The sequence below is a fragment of the Oxyura jamaicensis genome, chromosome 5 (assembly GCF_011077185.1).
Source record: "Oxyura jamaicensis isolate SHBP4307 breed ruddy duck chromosome 5, BPBGC_Ojam_1.0, whole genome shotgun sequence".
Classification (NCBI taxonomy): Eukaryota; Metazoa; Chordata; class Aves; order Anseriformes; family Anatidae; genus Oxyura; species Oxyura jamaicensis.
In genome coordinates this window covers 50,377,264-50,398,399 of record NC_048897.1, presented here as the reverse complement: position 1 = coordinate 50,398,399, position 21,136 = coordinate 50,377,264, and the positions used below count along the sequence as shown (strand labels likewise).

General features: G+C 49.7%; 1 protein-coding gene across 1 annotated transcript in view; it reads left to right on the top strand.

Moving 5' to 3' along the window:
- Positions 1-15,046: 15,046 nt before the first annotated feature.
- Positions 15,047-21,136, top strand: part of PELI2 (pellino E3 ubiquitin protein ligase family member 2) — a 75,652-nt gene continuing 69,562 nt past the window's right edge. The window contains exon 1 of the mRNA XM_035327377.1: positions 15,047-15,233. Coding sequence (XP_035183268.1) covers positions 15,157-15,233 — 77 coding nt within the window. The 5' untranslated portion in view covers positions 15,047-15,156. The remainder of the gene's footprint in view (positions 15,234-21,136) is intronic.

Below are 21,136 nucleotides of genomic sequence, written 5' to 3'. Positions count from 1 at the left end.
TCTGGTCTCTCTTCTCCCCTGTGGCTCCTAGCTCACCCTTTGAAGAGATGCCCTCTGTCTCCTACAGCTTTAATTCATCCACCTCTCACTGCACAGGACACAGGAGCAACATTAAGCACGTGCACATGCCTCTGCTAATTTATGGCCCAGCTTGGGAACCCCTTGGATTCTGGATGTTGCTGGGTGGTTTTGCAAGCAAAATAAATATCACCCCTCTTGGATTTGGGCTGATAGCTTTATTTTAGGCATTTTTTTTTTTTTCCCAAGGGGGAAATATTGAATGTACCCTTTAATTCTTTGCTGATATGTGTTCCTTGTGAAAAATGTTGCTCAGCTGAGTCATGGGGAAAAGAAATGTGTCTCACTGCAGAGTTAGTTCCCACCACTGGGGATTTATGTCATGGACAGCGTCATTCCATCAGGACATAGCTTCTGTGGGCATGTTTCCAGCGAGATGGGAAGTTGCATTTATCCTGTTGTGTGCATGCAGAATAGGTATTTTTTTGGTGATAAATCCAGTGCCAGCGTCTCACTGGAGGATTTCGTTTCTGTGGTAGGAGGAATCTCATTAACACGAGCTTCAGAGAAATTCGGCACTGCCAGCCAGAAGACAAATGCAGCAGTGCTGTCGTCATTTATCAAATGGAGAATGACCTTTGCTATCCATTAGGATGAAATGAAAAGCTTTGGGCTTTAACTTTGTTAAAATGCACATAGCTGTCTTTTTAGATCTCTGAGTTGGTGCATTGCTGAGATTAATCAAATTGTGCATTTTGCTAGTGCTTAAACAATATTGTTATATAATTCAATATCCACGTGTTTTCAAGACAGCAAGCAGAAGAATTACACTGAGCCTGGCTGCAAAAATACCCTGCTGCGTTCAGTGGCTTAGGAGGCAGAAGGGGTTTGGAGCCAGGTGCCAGCCTGGTGTTTTGAGATCGTATCACTCAGATTCAAGTTACTTTTGGTTACAATTAGATATGTGTGCCTATTAAGATGTGTGTGTCCTTGGGAGAGCTCTGCTGAAGGAGGCGGGTGTTCCTCCCTCTGGTCTGCACCAAACCTCCTCATGGAAAGAGGGTGTGAGATGCTTTATTTTTTTTCCTTGTTTTTCACTTTGAAAGATGCTGATTCTCTTTCCTCTTTTCACCAGCTGTTTAAGCAGGAGGACTCAGGACGTGGGTCCCTCCTCTTTGCTCACACCTTGTCTCTAACAATCATCCACCAGCACAGATTTGTCTGTTCCCTACGGAGACGTCTCACAGACCCTCCTCAGCTCCTTGGCCTCCATGGCATGTAGCCTGCACCCAGCAGATCTTCGTGGATGTCTGGCAGCTGTTCTGCTCCCTCTCCCCACACAAGCTCATCCCTGCTCTTTTCTGGTCACAGCAAAGCCCACCTCCATCCAGCTGGTCATATGGGCTGATAACTTGGGATCATCCACAGCCTGGACAGCTCTTGGTGTCCCTACATCAAAACTGGACCTATTTTTCTGCCTAACCCCTCCAGTACATCTATTTTCCTGTTGATCCATAAGGTGAGGACATTTCTACCAAGGAACACAGGCAGGGCACTGAGATGGTGCCTGGAACCTCCTTGTCTCCACCCACCTCTGTACCCCTGTTTTTTTGGCAACTTCTGCTCCTCAAGGAAGCCAGTTCCTGCCCTGCAGCTAAGTCTCATTCCTGGCTGTTTTGGGCAAAGGCAGGACAGGCTTGGGGCATGCGAAACAAACCCAAAAGGTCCATGTGGCTGTGTGCATGAGGTCTGGTGAAATCCATCTGATGTCACACCTTGCAGGTTACCCATGTGGAATTGATAAACTACAATTGGGTCTATGGCTGGAAAAACTGCCAAGTTCATGGGTTGTAACCCAACCTCTGTTTGTTTCAGCACAAGTCTATGGGGATGCTTTGTGTGAAACTTAGACCTGTTTTTTTCCTTCTTATTGTATCTGCTTATTTACAGACATAAATTAAATCTAGAGTACGTGATTTAAGAGGGGCTTCCATTAAAATAATGACAAGTGGTGCTTTGTGTTCCAGAGGGTGCAGCTCAGCTTGCTGAAAAGCCAGTAATACCTTTGCATATTGACAAGCCAATAATACCTTTGCGTACAGAAGCAAACCTAAGTACGTATATCGTGGCTTTACTGCAAAAAGCAAGAAAAAGCAATGACCATGAGTGCTGGAACCTTGTACATCAACTGAGCCCCATCGGCTGGTCTGACAATAGTGGACGAAGAGCGGCCGATACCTCAGTGGAAATCAATCCATTAACGGATAGGTTTCCTTGACTCTTCCTGGAACTACTGCAAGGATCTGAATGAGCGAGGATCTGAAACACATTCTTGTTTGAGGAGGGTCTTCGGGAAGTGTCTCTGTATCTGCAGTTATGTGAACTTCCATCTGCTGGTGCCATCGGTGCTAAAGGTGGGCACAATCCCAGACGTCTCTAACACCAAATACCATTGATATCAGCACACGGGATGTGGCTTTCATTTCTGGGTGCTTGTAGCAAGGAGGTTTGGCTCGCTCGGTTACAAATCCAAGTGCAAAAGTCATGCCAAGGGTGGACCATGAGTACCTGGAGGAGCGGTGGGGCACAGATCCAGTATCTCGCCCCCGCCCTGCTCTCCCTTGGGAAAGGCTCTGCTCTGAGAAACCGAGCTTGGAGGCTTGAACGGGGAACGAGTGACTAAATATTGACTCAGAAAAAAACAAAGATCCCATTTAGATGTAAATTGGAAAAGGGGGGGGGGTGGGGGGGGGGAGGGAAGGGGGGAGGAAGGAAACAGAAATACATAAAATAAGAGTCTACAAGCAGAATTGTCTCGTTGCAGAATCCATTTTCCAGACTTCCCTTAGTGAGTTATCGGCAACACTCCGCATATTTGTGCAGCCGAATAGCTGCGAGGCACAAGTACATTCTCCAGTAGCAAATAATTCCCTTTCCTGATAACATCTCCAGCAGGGCTTGGCTGCGCTGTGCAGGCACGGATCTCGCTCTGGAGGTGGGGGACCCGGCGTGCTTTTTGTCGGGCGGCTCGGATCGAAGTGATAACAATATCTGCACCCAGGAGGGGAGGCTTTTGAAGGCGCCTAGGTTCTCCTGGGATCTCGGTACGTCAGGTTCACCCCTTTTCCACAGTCTGCATTCAAACCTTAACCCAGAGGTGATGGGAGCATTTCAGTTCTCAGCAGGATGGTGCCCAGGTACCAGCTCCAGACAGAGCAAAGCTTTGGGTGTGGAGAGGACCGGAGAAGAGATGCAGGGCAGGAAAATGCATTTTTTCAGTCCTGAGGATTTTTCCACATTGCGGACCTGGGCTGCTCCTGGGGTCCTCCAGCAACTCCAGCCTTTGGAGCTGAGCTGAGTTGGGTGCTGCCAGGGCCACATGTGGACGTTGGCCTTGGCCTTGGCCACTGAGGAGCCCCAGCCTCTTGTGCTCACCTCGGCCAGCCTCTGCAGCCTCTCCATCGCTAACCTGGGTTATCTGCAGTTAAATGAATGCACCTCGCTGCAGGTCTGATTATGGATTTCAGTGCTGGGCTTGTTTTGTGTTACAGCAATTGGAAGATCCGACTGGGAAACCCTGCTAATTTAATGGAGTGGTTCCTTTTTGCCAGTAACGCAGGACGTACCCTGGCGTGAAGTGTTAGCGCCTCAACCCCTCCAAACCAGGGCCTGCCAGACCTCTCTGCACCAGGGCTTCTGCTTGTACACGGTGAGGCTACGCAACCCCACAGGGAGGCCTGGGTGGCCCTGGCCTTGGCCTTGGCTCCTCTGTGGCTTCCCTCTCTTTGAGACACAGCTTGTGCATCGGTGTCATCCACCCGCCTTGCTTTGCTCGGGCACTTTCCAGCCATGGCCTTCAGGTGAGGCTGCAGCAAGCTGGAGTAGATCACATCTGAAAAGGAGATTACTGCAAGAATCTCCCCAGCCAGCTGAATGAGCGCTTGGGATGTTTCAAATTAGGTTAAAGCCACATAATGTCCATTGGTTCGGGTTTTTATTTCTCTCTTTGGTGTCACCAGCTGACCAAGGGAGGTAGGTGGAGAGAAGGGCAGCTGTGTGCTCTCAAGGTCAAAGCCTTTCTGAGCTCTGGCGAGATCAGAAACTGGAAATTAGGAAAAGCTTCTTCATAGAAAGGGTGGTTGGCTCGGGAACAGGCTGCCCAGGGAGGTGGTGGAGTCCCCGTCCTGGAGGTATTTAAGAGACGTGGGGACGTGGTGCTCTGGGACATGGTTAGAGGTGGGCTTGACAGCATTAGGCTGCTGGTCAGACTTGGTGATCTTAAGGGTCTTTTCTGACATAAATGAGTCGGTGATTTTATGATCCTATAAAACACGATGGAAAAAAAAATCAAGTCTCCTACAAAGCCCTGAGCCCACAGTGCAAAACCCTGCAACCAGCAGGAGCTCCCTGGCCGTTGCTCACACGTGCGAGAGCCCAGCCAAGGGCCCCTGCTCCGTCCGGGCTCCCAGCAAGCGCTGTGTATTCCCATCATGAATTTTCCTGCCGATGAGGAGCATGAAGAGACACAGCCCAGAGCCGTGCTTGCAAATTGAATTCCTGAGTCCTGCACCCTTGCTGGGAAGCAATGTAGCAGCGGTGAGCGCTCGCAGTGCGGTGTTTCACCGGGGCACATCGGCAGGGGCTTCGCTTCTTGCAAGGCTCTTGCTCCGTGGTGGGGGAAAATGTGATTTTCCTGTTTTTCTTTATTTTATTTTATTTTTTAGTGGAAGGCTTTACAGGCTGGGAGTTGGAAGCTTTCCCAGCTTTTGCAAATAAAACTGCGAGCCTGTCTGCGGAGCGTTGGAAGAGGAATCTCAGGAACGTGGGAGCTCTCCCTGGAGCCGCTCTGGAGTTTCTCCTGGTGCTGCCTTTAAATGCTCTTAAGGCAGCGGCTGTTCTGCACATCCCTGCGTGCTGCAAACAAAGGAAAAGAGGGGCACAACAGCTGTTTTGTTCAAAATAATAATAAAAATAAAAAAAGAAAATTGGGCCCTGCAGTTGCAGAACAAAAAGAGGGGAATATCAAGCTCGTATTTTGCATAGCGAGCGTGGGGGAAAATTAACACCAGCGGCAGCCCCTGCTTCAGTCTCTGCAGTTTGAAAAAACAAAACAAAACAAAACAAAACTACAAAAACCTCTGCATCTGTGTGCCCTGTTGGCTGTCACCACGCTCTGGAGGCTGACTGCAGGGGCAGGGAAGCAGATTCCTGACTCTGACGGGCCTTGAGCAAGCAAAGAGATGTGCCACAAGCTGAGATGAAAGGATAAGGGCTGCCTCCCAGGCTGTGTGCATTGAAACGTGTCGATGCAGCAAGAGATGTTCCTTTCTTGCCGTTTCCCATGGACGTGAAGGATATGATGACTAATCATCAGGTCTTACCGAACAAAAGCTAATGGGCATTGCATTTCCTTTTTTGCAGGAGCTGCGGCCAGGTCAGGAATGTGGCGAGCCCTGGGAAGAAGGAGTTTTATCTGCTTCGCCTGGGGCTGGAGCCGCTCGGTGCCACCGCCGGGATAATCCGTTTCCTCCAGGCTGCTGCCTTAAAGATGTCAAGAAGTTAAAGGGATTTGAGTAAAAATAGAAAAGAGAGAAAGGACATCCTGCATGAGGGGGAAGCCGGGGAAGCAGGAAGGCACAGGCAAAGCCCATTACTGACGAAGAAACCCTGTAAAAGACAAAAATCCCCCTTCCCAGCCTTTCTCCCAGGAGGGACACGGGGTTACTGCTGCTTGTCATTGCTACCCTGGCATGCACGTAGGGCCACAACGAGATGGGGACCGGGGGCTGAGGGCATCCCAGTGACCCCAGGACAGAGACACGGGGCTGACACAGGCTGCACGGTGGCTTTTTTCCAGGGCTGGGTGCTGAAATATCGTCTCGGTATAATTGAGCGAAGAAGGCTCGGTCTGTCCTCTAACAGCAAATTAAACACAACTTTGTGGGTTTGGTGGTTTGCTGCCAAGTGCCAGCACAGCTCCACATTAATAGCTTATGACAGGGTTATTCTGCCTGTTTTTTTGGCAGGAAGGAGCTCTTCGGCCTTAATCCTGCTTGTGGCTAAGGGAAAAGCCCTGCATGGTCCCTGCACAGCCCATATTTACCAACAGCACCCGTGGGTGCCCGTCCTCGCCACGCGGCTGCGCTTTCCAGGGGTTTGTACAAGCTGCTGGGCTGCTAAATCAAGGGATCTTAAAAAAAGCTGTGTATACCTGTGTAAACCTCGAGTTTAAGTGCCTGAAACGGGGAAAAATTCAGCATAGGGCTGGAAACAGAAAAGCAAAAGGGATTTGAAGGTTTAGGAGGGCACACGATCGGGTCTGAACCTCTTTTGGGGCATCTGGATGAAGGCTCCCACATCATTAATCCTTGTTAAAAGTCACGGACTCCAGCCAAGGGACCTCATGGTCATGGATTATGTATTTAAATGAAAGTCTCCAAATCACACATGTTAAGTAGTTTCCTGGGAAACCCAGAATCTCACTCTTTGCTGCGCTCACAGCAAGGAGAGGCTTCAAGGGATGGATCTGGGGAAAAACTGAGTTGCCAGTGCTCCCAGCTGAAGTTTTGAACTGGTAGCATTTGAAACAGCAGTAAGGTTTTCCTCCAGGAAGGAATGTTCAGAATTTCTCCCTAATTGTCCTCGCTTTGACTGTCTATATCAAAATTTGCTATTTTCTGGGTGGGCGGCGGGGCTGGGCTGGCTCTGGAGGCTTTCTGGCAAGGCAGCATTGGGGTGGGGGAACAACAAAGATACGTGTGTGTGCAAAAACCCCGAAACCTCCAGGAAAAATGAGGACAGCCTTGAATTTTTATAAGGAGGTCGGCACAGCCACCGCTTTGTGCTTCCCACGGGCTGCCTGACAATGTCCCCTCTCACTGCTGCACATTCGCAAAGAGGAGGAGGAGGAGGAGGAAGAAGAGGAGAAGGAGGGAAGAAATGTACAACATTGTCTCCTTCGCCCTGCCTGTGCCAGCCTCGTCCTGCAGACACAGGGGAGGTGACAGGGTGGCCGTGGTGGAGGTGACACCCCTCAGCACCCATCCCCTGCGGGCACATCCATCGGTGCCAGCAGCCATGGCACGGATCCCACGTGGATTTTGGGAGGCAAAAAACATTTATCTCGGCTTTGTGCTGAAAACTGCACGGTGTACCAGGGCTCAAGGCAGCAGCACAGTAAGCATGGGGAGAAAAGAAGCCCCGAGCCCCCGGGCTGCTTTAAAGTTCTCCTGTGGCGCCAAGCAGGGACATCTGCACTTGTTCCGTGCTCCCTTATCTTACCCCAGACACTGCTGCGACTCAGAGGAGCTCCTGCCCGCACGCACGCACACACACACAGACGTTTCGGAGAGGATCCAGCACGTGCTGAAATATTTTAATGTCTCGCCGTGCTCAGGCAGTGCCCTCTGCATAGTCAGGGACTCTTTCTGTTCCTGATCCTGGAAATCGCCCGCGGCTTCTGCCTTTGTTCGGCTCGCTCCAGCCTCCATATGCTCCCTTCATACCCCGAAGTTATCGATGGGCTGCGTGTGGCAAACGTAAAGGTTTGCAGGCGGGGGCTGGCAGCTCACCCAGGTTTTGGCTGCTGCAGATGGGGCGAGCTGCGGGTCCGGCCATGCGGGTGGCACATTGGGCCAGCTCCTGGGCGAGGAGGCTTCCCGTGGCCCTGCTTCCATCTGTTCCCAAAATCACACGAACGCAGCACCAAGTAACTCACGCAGGGCTGTCACGTCCTGCTCTTCCTAATAAAGATGCCAGCGTGTTCCTACCGTCGGCTTCAGCACCTCCCCTGTGCTGGGTTCTACAGCCCGCTGAGAGGAGAATGGTCCACGTGTGTTTTCCTTAGGGCACGTTTGGGGTGTTTTGGCTAAAAGGGCAGGGGGCTGTGGGTGCTGCCTGGAGGGGGTTTCACCCTTAGGTAGGACCCCATCCTTCCCCGTGAGGTCAGTGAGGGTTTGCCACCGACTCTGTGGGCCCTCGTTGTCCAGATGGGATGGATACAGGTGCTCTCTCTTGCATGAAAAAATGACTGGCAGCCTCATTTTTGACTAAAATATCTGAAACAGGGAGTCTTTCATTCCGAAAGGTGATTTTTATTAGCAAGCAGCTGCCTGTTCTTTCTATCCCTTCAATAATGTATTTTTCATTGCTTTGGTTGGACGTCTGCTATATCTATGGCCACTAACACTTAGCAATGAATCCGCGTTTATTTTCTTTCAGCTCAAAGGCTTTTTTCATTCGTCTTGTGTCTCTTACTGTCAAAAAAAAAAAAGTCTCATGGTCTTTTCAGAGCTGCTTCTCGTGTTCTCATACAAAATCTCCCCCTGTTTAACGTCACTAGTAAATCTCAGCAGCGCAGCTTACGGCCGTGCCTTTCTCCTGGCCCGAAAGGTGAGGGGTTCTCACCCTCCTCCAAAATAACTCTGCTCCTTTGTTAAGGAAAGGCATTATCTGATGAGGTACGAGGCATCTTCATCTCCTAATGATGCCAGCGAAAGCCAGCAGCAATCAGGGGGCTACCAGAATTGCATTTCGCAGTCATTACCTTATTGCCGAGAAATACAGTTTCGGCCATCCATCTGCTAAAGTGCCTATAATAATGACAACCCAACCGGCGTCTCAGCTGATCCCGACGACGGGGATGCTTTCAGCTTACAGAGCTAACGACTTCGTAATTGCCCACCGCGTGCAGGTGTAGGAGAAGCGACCATCGATAACTGCAAACGCTCCCACGGCCAGGAGGAAGGCAGTGCTGGGGGCTGCCCTTGCACAGTGCCTTAACAGGATGTTGCAGGACATTGTTCCTTTTGCTACATCTTCCTGACATCTGTGCCCATCTGTTGTTTGGTTTTGCTGTGGGTTTGTTTGTTTTTCTTTCCTCGTGCTTAGATTTCAAGGTTTCGGGGGTTTCAGCATTTTTTTTTTGGTGAGTTTATCCATTGCTTGGCTGAAGGCAGCCTGGATGCCTGCCAGGAGCACCTGGCAATGCACTCGCTTAGTAAATTATAGTAATGAAAAGAATGTCAGATGCTAGGAGGTGGTTACAGGACTCTTCACTGATGTATATACTTTGGAAGGCCAAATGCTGCTTTTAACATATTCTGCTATGACCCAGCCCCCCTTTACCCTAAGCAGATGCAGAGGAGAAAACTGATTAATTGAGTTCTTGCTGCTGGAGAGGTCGGAACTCCGGAGCAGTTATTAACCATAGATCCGATGGAGCTCAGCAAAACTGTGTTTTCCTTTTCTTGTAAAGTCAGGTGCAGACGGCGTGGTCCTGCAGGATGAGCAGGACCCCATGGGCACAGGGCTTTGGAAGATCCCCTGTGGGATCATGCTGGAGGCTGCTTCTGCAACGTGCTGGTGATCCGCTGCCTGAACGGCAGCCAGGGGACCCTCTCTCCTTTCTAATATGCAATGATTTCTAAAACGCATTTCATTTTCTGTCACAGAAATACGTGCAAATGGTGTTTGGTTTTTAAGTGGCTTTGTGGGTGAAATCCTTCAGTGGCTGCAAACTGTGAAAGTTTGGGGTCTGAGGTTCACCCTGCTGGCATAGCGGAGCTCCCATCACATCCCAACTGGAAAAGAGGAGCTCTTCTCCCCCCTTATATCCTGCAGCAATTTGGGCATTCGCGTTAAGTCCGATGGATGAGGTCTGGTTGATTTATGGGCTGGCTGAATGCCTCTTTGTGGATGTGGACCCAGCCATCTGCTGCAGAAGCTCCTCTCCTGGCCTTCCCGGGGGGAAGTGTCGTTGCTGGGGATGGTTTTTGTACTAGGAATAGTGTGGTCCAAGCCTGGGAACTGGTCTCAACAGCTTTTTCTGTGGGGATGAAGGTTGGAGTAGCAGCATTTTCCCTAAATTGGGTTCAAGGGAAGCTGTACCCATTTCCTACCTCCCATCATCGCTGCATTAGTGTTAACTTTTGAAATGAGAGGACATTAAGAGGAAAAAGGGCAACATCTTGGAGGACATCCCACAAAGGGGACATGGTGATGTGAGGGGGGACTCAGCTCCGGGTCTGCAGGCGGTCCCATATTGAGAGGCAATGCTGAGAGCTGGGTTGCTGGTGCTTCTGATTTGGGCAGATTCATACAAAGTGTGTTTATACTCCCTTAGCTACCCCAAGTCCCTCAGGAGATGAATTGCACGGATGAGCTGCTGGGGCACGGGGCAGAGCGATGCCCTTGGCTCTACCCCATAGGGAAAGGGATGAGGACCACCCAGCCAGGGACGTCACAGATTTTCTCAGAATAACCCATGCTGTTGGAAAAGACAGACACGTTTAAGTGCAGGCGCTCCTTTGCATATTTTATTTGTCTTTGAGACTTCTGTTGATCTCTGGGCTAATGTTGCAAGAGAAGGACCTATAGTGACTAAAATCTCAGTGTGTCTTTGCTGAATGATAATAGCTCAATTAGAGCCAGTCATTAGGTAGATATGGCTAAGGTCATCTTCCCTATGTACTTTACTTGGATGTTTTCTTCCTAGGTCCTCCTATAACTCTTTGCAGTCAGCTTAAAATTTTTGGCTTCTCAGCAAACGTTTCCATTATAAGCGAGCTGCCCGGCCAAGGTCCCAGCACACCACCACGGTAACCTCTCCCCACTGTGAAAAGGAGAACTCCAAGCCTTTGGTTTCTCCTGCTGCTGCTCCATGAAGTGCTTTCTTTCTTATCTCGTGCTGCTTTTATTTCTTTCACAGTCCTAATGTGGCAAACCCCTCGTGAAATGGAGGTATGTGATCATGTTTTTTGGCTGTTTCAGAGGGTATGAGTGGGTTACAAACTTTGACTCCTTCCTGCAAAAGCCCATGTTGCCCTCCCTGGTTTATTAATTGCATCCCAAAGTATCCATAATTACCTGTTCTTTACTGCATTTCCTACACATTTGCCAGTACAGAAGCCAGACCGATCGGATCACAGCTCTCAAGCTTGCTCGTGATGTCAAATTTGGTGTTTCCCATCTGCTGGAGACAAACGCTGTTAATAATTCAGCCCTGTCATACCTGAATCTCTTTACAACCCTTGGGCCAGTGACATCTCACCCCAGCAATCTGCTCCACTCTCAATTAATCTGTTTATTTTAAAATCTCTGCTGCTGACAGTGGTATTTAAGGAGTTCCCCAGCACCAGCCCTGATGAAGACAGCATTGTTCTGGGAGCCTCCAGACCCCGTCCTGGTGCAGAGGCTTCACTGAGCTGAGCCACTGTGGTTTTATCCCTTTTTATCCCCTTTTTATCCTCATTTCTTTCACCCTTGCACTGTGGGCTGTCCCCAGCCTGTCCCTGATGTATTTTTCTGTGCATTTCTATGCCTTTGGCAAATTGTTCTGTAACATCATTTTTTCTTGTCCGATTGTGGTTTTGTATTCACCAGTGTTTATGCTGTATTCCCTCTTCCTCATTTAGATGTAGCCTTTTGATGACTGCCTTTTTGCCTCCTAATGGCCTTTGTCACTCTGCTTAGCTACTCTGCTTCCTAAAAACCCTTTAGGGTCTTTACTAAAGAGTTATGTGCTAGGCACGAGCCCGTAACACATTCTTAAGGTGCCACCATGATACTTGAGATCATCTTATCCTTTCAGCTCTTCCATTTTATTTTTGATGTTGTTGCCCTTCCTAAATTTTAGGTGCTACCATAAGTGAGAATTAAGTGCAAAATGAAGACATTACCAGGTCCGAAGCATAAAAATGTCTTCTCAAATATTGTAAAGAAATGCAAATCTGTTTCAGTCTGTGTTGGGCACCAAACCCCACATGTAACACAAGGAACTGGAAGGGTTCTGGTGCCATGCTAAGCCCAGCAGCACATCCTTACCAGCCACCTCCCCAAAAGCTGAACACCGACCTGGCCCCGCAGGACCATTGGGCTGGTGATGGATATCTGCACCCCGGTTTATCACCAAAGCTGATCCCTCATCCCGGGAGGTTCACGTGCAATGTGAGCCACACGTATGGTGGGAGGACTATTGATGTCTTTCAATACTTTATATTTCAAGCTCGTTCCCTAAGCCCCGATTCATGAAAGCACTGAAGTATTTACTCTGAGTCCAGCACATCTGCAAGTACTTTGCTGAATTAGAGCCTTATTAATCTTCCTGTATTTAAAATAACTTTTTACTACATTTTAAAAACAAATGGGCATGCACCATTTCTCCATGTCTAGGATTTTTTCAGACACTGATTTTAATGCTCTCCTGGCTTTGCTGGATAGCCCTCCTGCGAGCTGCTGCCATGGCCAAGCAGCTGCTCGCGATAAAGCCGGGAATGAGCTGCCTCTCGCAAGGAAGGGGCTCAAAGTCATCAGCAATTCTCACTTCAGGGGATGCTCCCCAAAAAAAGCTGTCCTGAGAAGCTACGTGGAGCCATCCCAAAGGCAAGAGCGTAAGACAATTCGAGCTTAAAAATAACTGAATGCAGCTGTAGGTACATTTCTCCATTATTTCAATGGACTTGGGGAAAAGTGCCAGCTACGGTTTGTTTGCTCCAGTTGCAAAAAGGAATTTTTGGAGCTGTAGGAAGCGCTGGTGCTGGTGTTGGTGTGGGACATGGAGCCCTGCAGAGCATGGCAAAGCATCTCCCTGCCCCTGTCTCTACCTCATTGCTCTCATTAGAAAATTAAAAGCAGGTTTCCAGTGCTGGGAGCAGTGGGTCCTTGGGAGCTGCAATGAGAAAACCAGTGCTTTAGGAAGGAAGGCCCTTTAACACCTTGTGGGGCTGGGGCTGTGCCTCCCCTCTCCGTTTTCCAGCCTAAAACAACCAAGGTGGGACTGCCAAATGAAGAGGCTGTTAGTGCCGCTCACCCCTCGCTGCAACATAAGTCACTGTCAAAACAACAGACAGTCGCATTTCCAAGGGAAAAAAACTGCATTAACCCAGAGCCCAGGGGTTATCTCACCAAATACACCTCCCTAAAGCCTGCTCAGCTCTTTTTCTCAGCCCTGCACTTGTCTTTTCTTTTCTTCAGCAATGCAAACCAGTGTATTTTCTTCATTCATTGCATTGCAATAGCACTCACGAACCTCTCTGTGCAAGGCTCTGTCCGTTTTGGCCTCTGCTCCCAAAAGTGCACCATGTTAGAAAATGAGAAAGAAGGAAACAGGCAAAAGCAGATCTTCAAGGTCCTTCCTCATCCTCCATCCTCATAGGGGATAGGGGGCAAGGGGGCAGCAGAAAATGCTGTAAATCCAGCCGGACAGCGGGACTTGGGGCTTACAGGAAATCTGAAAATGTTTCGGATCGCTCCTTGGAAGACAATTTCAGTTTGTTTATGCCGTGTGAAAGCAAAGCTAACACGAAGGTCTTGCGTTCCGTGGGGGGAGAAAGGGAAGGACTTGAAGAGGATGCAGCCAGGAGGACTGTTTTTCACACTGTTTTCCAAGCTGTATTTGTTTTCTTTGACAGTGACTTACGGCCCGGCTTTCTTTTCTATTTTGTTAGGGCAATAAAGAAGATAAATCTGTAATAATTCAGCTCTCTGTCTTTAATAAAACCTTGTCTTCTTCGCACAGCCCCTGGGAAGATCTCCATCCTGCAGCCCTGCAAGATTGGCTGGATTTTTCCATTTCACCTCTTCACCAGAAATGGCAAAAAAATAGCAACACCAGGAAAATTAATAGCTAAATACAATTTCAGCCAGGGGAAAGCTCCCAGCAGGAGGAGCCGGGCTTGCACCCCAGCCCATGGCTCCAGCCGGGGAAGATTTCCATTGAGGGCCACAAGCAGCATTGAGGCCATTGAAATTACTTTTCTTTGTCCTCAAACTGGGTGCAGAGACCTTCATTTAGGGCTGGTGGGAATTCCCATACTCCACAGGCATCGTTTTGGGCTAATTTTGTGGGTTTTCTCCTTGGTTGGGTACTGAAGGAAAGCGAACGGTGGGCATGCATGGGGGCTGCTTGGTGAGCAGCGCAGGGTGGTGAGCCCTTGGGTGTCACCACGGAAAAAATTAGGGTTTGTTTTTTTTTGCACCCTGCTGCCTTTTTGGCCCAGTTTTGGGCTGCACAAGGCCTGGTGATGGCGGGACATGGGAACATGGCTGGCCTGCTCACCGAGGGCAGCGATGGGGCGGCCTGAGGTGCTTGGGGATGGTGCCTATGGATCTGGTGATCTGGGGCCTGGGCTGTGAGGGATCCTGGCACTGAGGGGATCAAGGCCCATGGGGGATCCCGGTGCACGGGGGATCCCAACCCATGGGGGATCCACACCCATGGGGGATCCCAGCCCAGGGATGAGCTCAGCCACAAGCGGCATCGCGCCCACTGCAATTACTTCTCTTTGTCCTCAAACGGGGTGTGGAGTCCTCGATTTAGGGCCAGTGGGAATTCCCATACTCCACAGGCATCGTTTTGGGGCTAATTTTGTGGGTTTTCTCCTTGGTTGGGGACTGAAGGAAACAGAACGATGGGTGTGCTTGGGGGCTGCCAAGGCCATGCACAGCGCAGGGTGGCGAGCCCTTGGGTGTCACAACAGAAAATTTAGGTTTTTTTTTTTTGCACCCCACTGTCACTACAGAAAATGTAGGGTTTTCTTTTTGCACCCTGCTGCCTTTTTGACACAGTTTTGTGCTGCACAAGGCCTGGTGATGGCGGGACATGGGAACATGGCCGGCCTGCTCGCTGAGGGACCTGAGGGCAGCGACAAGATGGCCCGAGGTGCCTGGGGATGGCACCTATGGATCCGGTGATCTGGGTCTGTGGGCTGTGCGGGATGCTGGCCCTGAGGGGATCCTGGCCCACGGGGGATCCTGGGATCACAGGGGATCCGCACCCCCCCCCCCCCCTCCAACATACGCGGCCCCTTTAAGAGCAGCCCCATCCCCTTTACTCTATGTTTACATAACACACAACGCCCGTACCACCACCGCAACCGGCTGGGGGGGGGGAACAGCGTCTCCTTCCAACCCCGCCCCCCTCAGCGGGCGGTGAACGGGCGGCCGCTTCGCCCCTCCCACTCCCCCGCACTTGGTACGCCCCGCGGGCGCTCCTCCCGCCTCCCCCCCCCCCGGGGTGTAGTGGCCGTCGCCGGGCGGCCGCGGGCGCAGAGCGGGCTGGGACCGGCCCCGGCGGGAGGGGGAGCGAGGAGGAGGAGGAGGAAGGGGAGGAAGAAGGGGGCGAGACCTCGCGGCGCCCCCATGTTCTCCCCCAGCCAGGAGGAGCACTGCGCCCCCAACAAGGAGCCCGTCAAGTACGGGGAGCTGGTGGTGCTGGGGTGAGCTGCGGCGGCGGGGGGGCGGGGGGGCACCCCTTGCTGCTTCTTCATCCCTCCTTCATCGTCCTCGTCCTGGGGCCGCTTCACCCCCCCCCCCCCCTTTTTTAAATTATTTCTTATTGTTTTGTTTTATTTTTCCTTTATTTCCCTTCGCCGGTCTCCGTGCGGGATGCTGGGGGGGTGGTTTTGGGGCTGGAGGGGTTGGGTTTGGGGTCGGGGAGGGGTGGTTTGGGGGTCGGGGGGGTGTTCTTGGGGTCAGGGGGATAGGGGGAGGTGGTTTTGGGGTCAGGGAAGATGGTTTTGGGGTCGGGGGAATGGAAATACTAAGGTTTCCTGCCGGGCGCCCCGTGCGAAGCCTTGTTCAGCCTCCCCCAGGACCCGTGCCAGAGCTGCTGGGAGGTGAAAAACCTTATTTATGTATTTATTTTTTTTTGCTCCTTCGGGCTTTTTTGTTGTTGTTCTGCTCGAGTGGTGCCCTCCCGAGCTGGGCTCGCCTCCGCAGAGCGGCTGCTGGGGTGGCAAGGAGCGGGCAGGAGCGGCAGCGGGGCCGGGAGGCGTGTGGCCAGCCCTGCGCCTTCCTCCCTTCGGGGATGCTGCGCGCTCCTCGCGGTGATGCAGGTCAAGGTATGGGTACCGGGGAACAACATCCAGCTGCCAGCAAGGGACGCGGCATGCCCGGCACTCCGAAGACTCGAATTTCAGTGACTCGGTTTGGGCAGAGCGCCTCTGTCAAACTAAATCTAATAAAGGAACGATCTCGCTGTTGTAATTGCGAAAATGGAGGGTACCCTCAGCCGGGCAACGCCGGCTCCAGCAGTAAAGTCAGGGTGTAACGCTGAATCCCAAATCGCATCGGAGCACGTAGATCGCTGTTGTGCTGCAGAGGCTTTTTGTGCACAGCTGGAAGCGTTTTCCTTGCTGTTGCTTTACTATTTTTAGCCGCCGCTGAAAGTACAGAAGTATGAAATGTTTTGGCTCCGGTCTCACCGTAGCAAAGTGCGGGCGTGTTTTTTTTCCCTTTCATATGGAAATGCATCGATCCCGCCTTATCGGCTCTGCCCAAGGTCTTGATCTTCGCTGCAGTGTGTTGAAACGCGCCAATAAAATTGAAATAAACTTCCTATCGCCGAGCATAGTTATTATTTGCCTGTCAGCTGTTCCCTAAAGCTACCGAGGCTGTATTGCCTGGGTATTGCACGTACTAAAAAAAAATTAAAAACAGCACACAAATCCTCTCGTCCTCGTAGTAGGAAGCCTGCGAGCTGGCAGCTGAGTGCGTCTGTGGCCGCTCCGTCTGCGTAGCCCGCAACGGGACGCGGCAAGGCACTGGCTGGCACGGCGCGCTGACGTGGTGCGCTTCGTGGAGGTGGTGTACAAAGAGGTGGAGGTGATGGGGACAATGCAGGGAGTGCTGTTAACTTCGGTAATGGCGCTTGGATCGGTGTGTTAAGGGCCGCTTGACACTTTCGGGGTTGATTGCCACGTTTCCAATCGGATGCTTTAAATGCGATGGGTAGTGCTATAAATAAGACAAACTTGCTCTCTCTTTTTTTTTCTTTGGTGACTCAAAATTTGTGGCTGGGAATTTTTGGAACAGCTTAAGCATCTGTTCAGTAGCATTTAAAAATACATATATAAATACCTGTTTTGTATTTCAAAATCTTTCAATCTGGAGTTCAGTGCAGATAAGACAGTATAAATCTGCTCTGCTCGTCAAAGTGAGACCAAGACCCATCAACTGCAAAAGCCTAGCATTGCAGCCGTTGTCGTAACTGCTTGATTTAGAGTGATAGAATGACCTCACAGCTAATTTGACCCCAAAAAGTTGTTTTGAGATACCTTGGAGTGTTTAAAAAAAAAAAAAGTGATTGTGATGCTGATGAATAACTTCTGCCTGGAGCTGTGAGACCTTTACACTGGGTGGGGGAAAATGACGATGAATGAAGAAATTGGCCGACCTGGCAAACTGCTGAGAGCTCTGTTTTCAAGATGATAAAACTTTCCCTTCGTCTTCTGAACTTAGTCTGCCTTTCATATTAAAGTCGGATGCTCCGATGCTTGGCATAAGCATCAAGGGGAAGGTCTCCCCTGGTGGGTCTCCCACCAGGATGCCTTCCCGCGGTGGCTGTGATCCTGTCTGTGCAGGGTAAAGGCAAAGGTGTCTGCAGCTGGTCACCGCAGCGAGCGTGCTTCTACTCACTTCTCCCGGCAGCCCGTTACGTGCTTTCTGTAAGTGCTGTGGCAGTTTGTGTTTGGTTAGGGTTTTGCTGAGGTTTACATAATCGGTGCTGTCGCGAGCAAACCCAGTTTGTGTAAACCAAGCCAGGCAGGTCAAGATGGCTGGTAAAGAAGAGATCATCTGGCTGTGTACATCTGCTCGTAGCATCATCTGTTCACAGAAGGCTGTGGATTTCTTGGTGAAATACAAACACTTGTAGTCTTTTCATTTTTTTTAGAGGATTATTTGAAGTCCCCTTGAAGTAATGTCCCATTATGTGATTGTTGGGATGTGGGGCTGGGGGATTTGGGAAGGAGATGCTGAATGCAGGGCTTTGTGGTGTTAGGGAGTTGTTTGACGTGCCTGGTCAGGGACTCAGAATGGGTCAAGGTTCAGCTCTGGGCTGGACAAAACCAAGTGGCCCCGTTGAGGTGCCTGTCCTGTGGCCCATGGCAGTGGGGGCATGGTGCTCACCAGTGGGGTCTGTGGGTGCTGCTTGTAAGGTATCTGCCTTTGGACTATGTAAGCACGTACCCTAGGCCATGTGTACACCTTTTGCAGGCTTCTCCAGCGTTTCATGGTGTTGGTGAGCAGCTGTGACCTCTCAGCTGAGCGGTGTGGTTAGTGGTGTCAGCTGCAGGAGGAGCACCAAAGCAGCACATGTCTTAGTGGCTGAGTTCACTGGCAATGGAAGATTTGGGCCCTGACACTAGATGAGCTGAGTTTGGTGTCCTGCCACCAGTTCTTGGGGTTTCTGCTAAGTGTGTGCATGTAGGCATAATATTTCTTACAGCACGTTGAGGAAAACTTTCCTATAGACTTCATGTGTTTTGCAGTATCCGATATTACTTTATTTTGCTGAACGAAAATAAGGGTTGTCACTCAGCCTTGTTATAGTGGTCGCTTTGAAATCTCTGTCAATATTTACGTATAAATTTTCAGAGGCAGCCATTGCAGTAAATGAATGAGTGAACTTGTTAACCGCGTTGCCCAAAGAGCTGCTGTGGGTTGTTCCCCAGCTTTGTTTGGTGTGGGCCGTTGGACATCCTTGGACAAACAGACGGCAGCTCTGCTTCGCTTTAAGCTTTTTCAAAAGTAAAATTCTGCTCTATGTTCACAGCGATAAATTTGACGATAACCTTTGGGAAGTTCTTCTGATTGATGGACTGCTTCGTACTTTGAGCAATGTAATTTGAAACATGCCTTTGTGTTAATCTGAAGGGACCTTCATTTTTAGACTCCTCTTTCTCGCACAGGCTTTTCCTGACTGATCAGAGTTCCTCCTTAATCACTACCTTCTCGATGAGCTAAATAAAGTTCTTTAAGTGTTTCCTACTTCCAAGTACATTTTCCAGTTGTTAAATTATCTGTTGGGCTTTTCTTAGAACTCTTTTGTTCATCTTCCCGACCCGCACAGCGAGAGAAGCTGCTGCGAGGTGCCAGCAGCGCTGTCGGAGGCAGGAGCAGTGTGCTCCTTGCTCGTCCTTGGTGTCCGTCTCCTCCTGCTTACGGCGAAGGCAGAGGGAGGGGTGGTCCTGGCTGCTGTGCTGGGGGTTTACGCTGCACGTGCATGGATTTGCCGCTGGATGCGAGCCCGAGGCTGTGTTTCGTGATTCTGTATTTTTCTTTGCTACATATATTAGTGAAACTGCTTAGATACCCTGTGTTCTGCTTTTGAACCTTATTTTAACTCTTGAACCTTATTATAAAGATGTACTTCAGGCTTCGTTTAGAGGACAGTATAGCAAAGGCTGGTAGCCACCCGCTAAATGTGTTCAAGGTCACCGTTCTCCCAGGGAATCATTCGCTTCAACAGTCATAGCTGGAAGGCTGCTGTTCTGGAGAAACTGATATATATATATATATGAGTGTGTGTGTGTATTTGATATTGATGGTGGCTTCTTGGGCACCTTTGAGCTTCTATTCTGTTAGATCTTACCTGCTACATATCGAGCATGTGATCAGTGCCAGCTCAGAGCTGGTGGGTAGGTTAATCAAACACCAGGATTATCGTGTCTGAATAGAACATGTGGGGTAGGAAAAAATAGCAGGAAAGGTTATATCTGAGGAAAGGTTGGTGGATTTCTTCAATGAAAGCTTGTGTATGAAAGCTGAGTAGAGCAAAGGTTCTGCTTCATTTACACTAAGAAAGAAGACACATCCGAGTTGGTTCTCTGTGACTGTCATATTCCTTGGAGCACTTCTGACTTCCTCAGATTTGCAGGAGTGCAGATCTGTGTTTGGCTGTTGGCTGCCTTCACAGCATCTTGATCCCGATGTAAAATCGGAGAACAGGAATCTCAAACTTGAGAAGTTAAGTTCTATGTGAGTTGAAGCAAATCAGAGCATCAAACGTCTGTGGGTTTAATGCTTGTTATGGAGGGGGGAGAGGAAAAAAAAAAAGGAAACAGGATGCATTTGGGAAGTTAAGCTGTAATCCCTCTGGCATGTGCAGTCAGTAGGTCACATGTAGAAGACTATTTATTTATTTTTAATATGGAAAACAAACTGTTTACTCCGAATAAACAAGTGTGATAAATGTAAGGCTTTGCCTCTGACTGATGCACTTCCCATGCAGAGCCAAATAACTGCTCCTTTCCCCCCTTGGCAGAACCAGGGATTCATAGTTTCCATTTTCAATTGGAATTTATAAATGAGTAGACGCTATGAAAGTCCACTTGGCTCTACTTAAAAATGTGCCTATAAAAGCAGGAATGACTTTCTAGGCTATTAAGATTTGTTTTTTTTTTTTGTTGCTGAAAGCAGCATCTTGTTGAAGCTATTGCATGCTCCATCTTAACAGCAGGCTGTTCTTCAGCTGCGATTACAAGGTTGCTTGAGAACAGATTTTTCCTAAGAAATCAGGAACTTTTTATTACCCAGTTCAGACTAAATTATGGCTGTTTTATCCTCATTTATTACCGAGTTAATGCTGCCCTTTAACTTGCTTAATTCTTGTTCGTTAGTAGTGATAGCACACACCAGCTTGATGCTTTGAGAAGATGCAGCCTTCTTTCCCGGTGCTCCAGGCTGCATGAATGGAGCGTGGCACTGAGCCTGAGCCAACACACCTCCCTGAAGGTAGGGTTTATCAGCGCAGAATGCCAGCAGAAAAAGTCTTACAGCTGTCTGCAAAACACCTGTAAGCAAAAAGATGTTAAGGTGGGCTGAACCAGCCTTTGCCTTGTGTCATTTTTTTTTCTTTCTGGTGTTGCCACACGTTTTTGGTTCTGAATTTGTCTCTTATCTGTGAATAGCATGGGTACAAAGCCTTACAAAGGAGACACCTCTACCATGTTGTACGGTTGGCAGTACGACCTCACAGTTAGCAGGAGCGCTGCTGGTGTCACCTAGGGTTGTTGGGTTATTCTGCACTGTCCTACACGTGGCTCACTTGTCCCCTGGTCAGCAAGGCAAGTGAAACTGGGGAGGATTCAGTCAGAGTGCCCAGCTTCAAGCAGAAACTTTTGTTTCCAGGTGTACTTTGTGCTGTCCGATAACCCTAAATCTCATTTCCATTAAGGATAATTTTTATTTTATCAACAGATATGCTTGGTGTTTGCTCTCGCTCACTTCCAAGGTCAGCAGTGAAAAGCTAATGTGAGGTTTGTCCCAAGCCTAGACGTTGAGGGACAGGAAGAGGGATGCAAGCCTTTCCAGAAAGGCTTGTAAGGCACAGCTACTC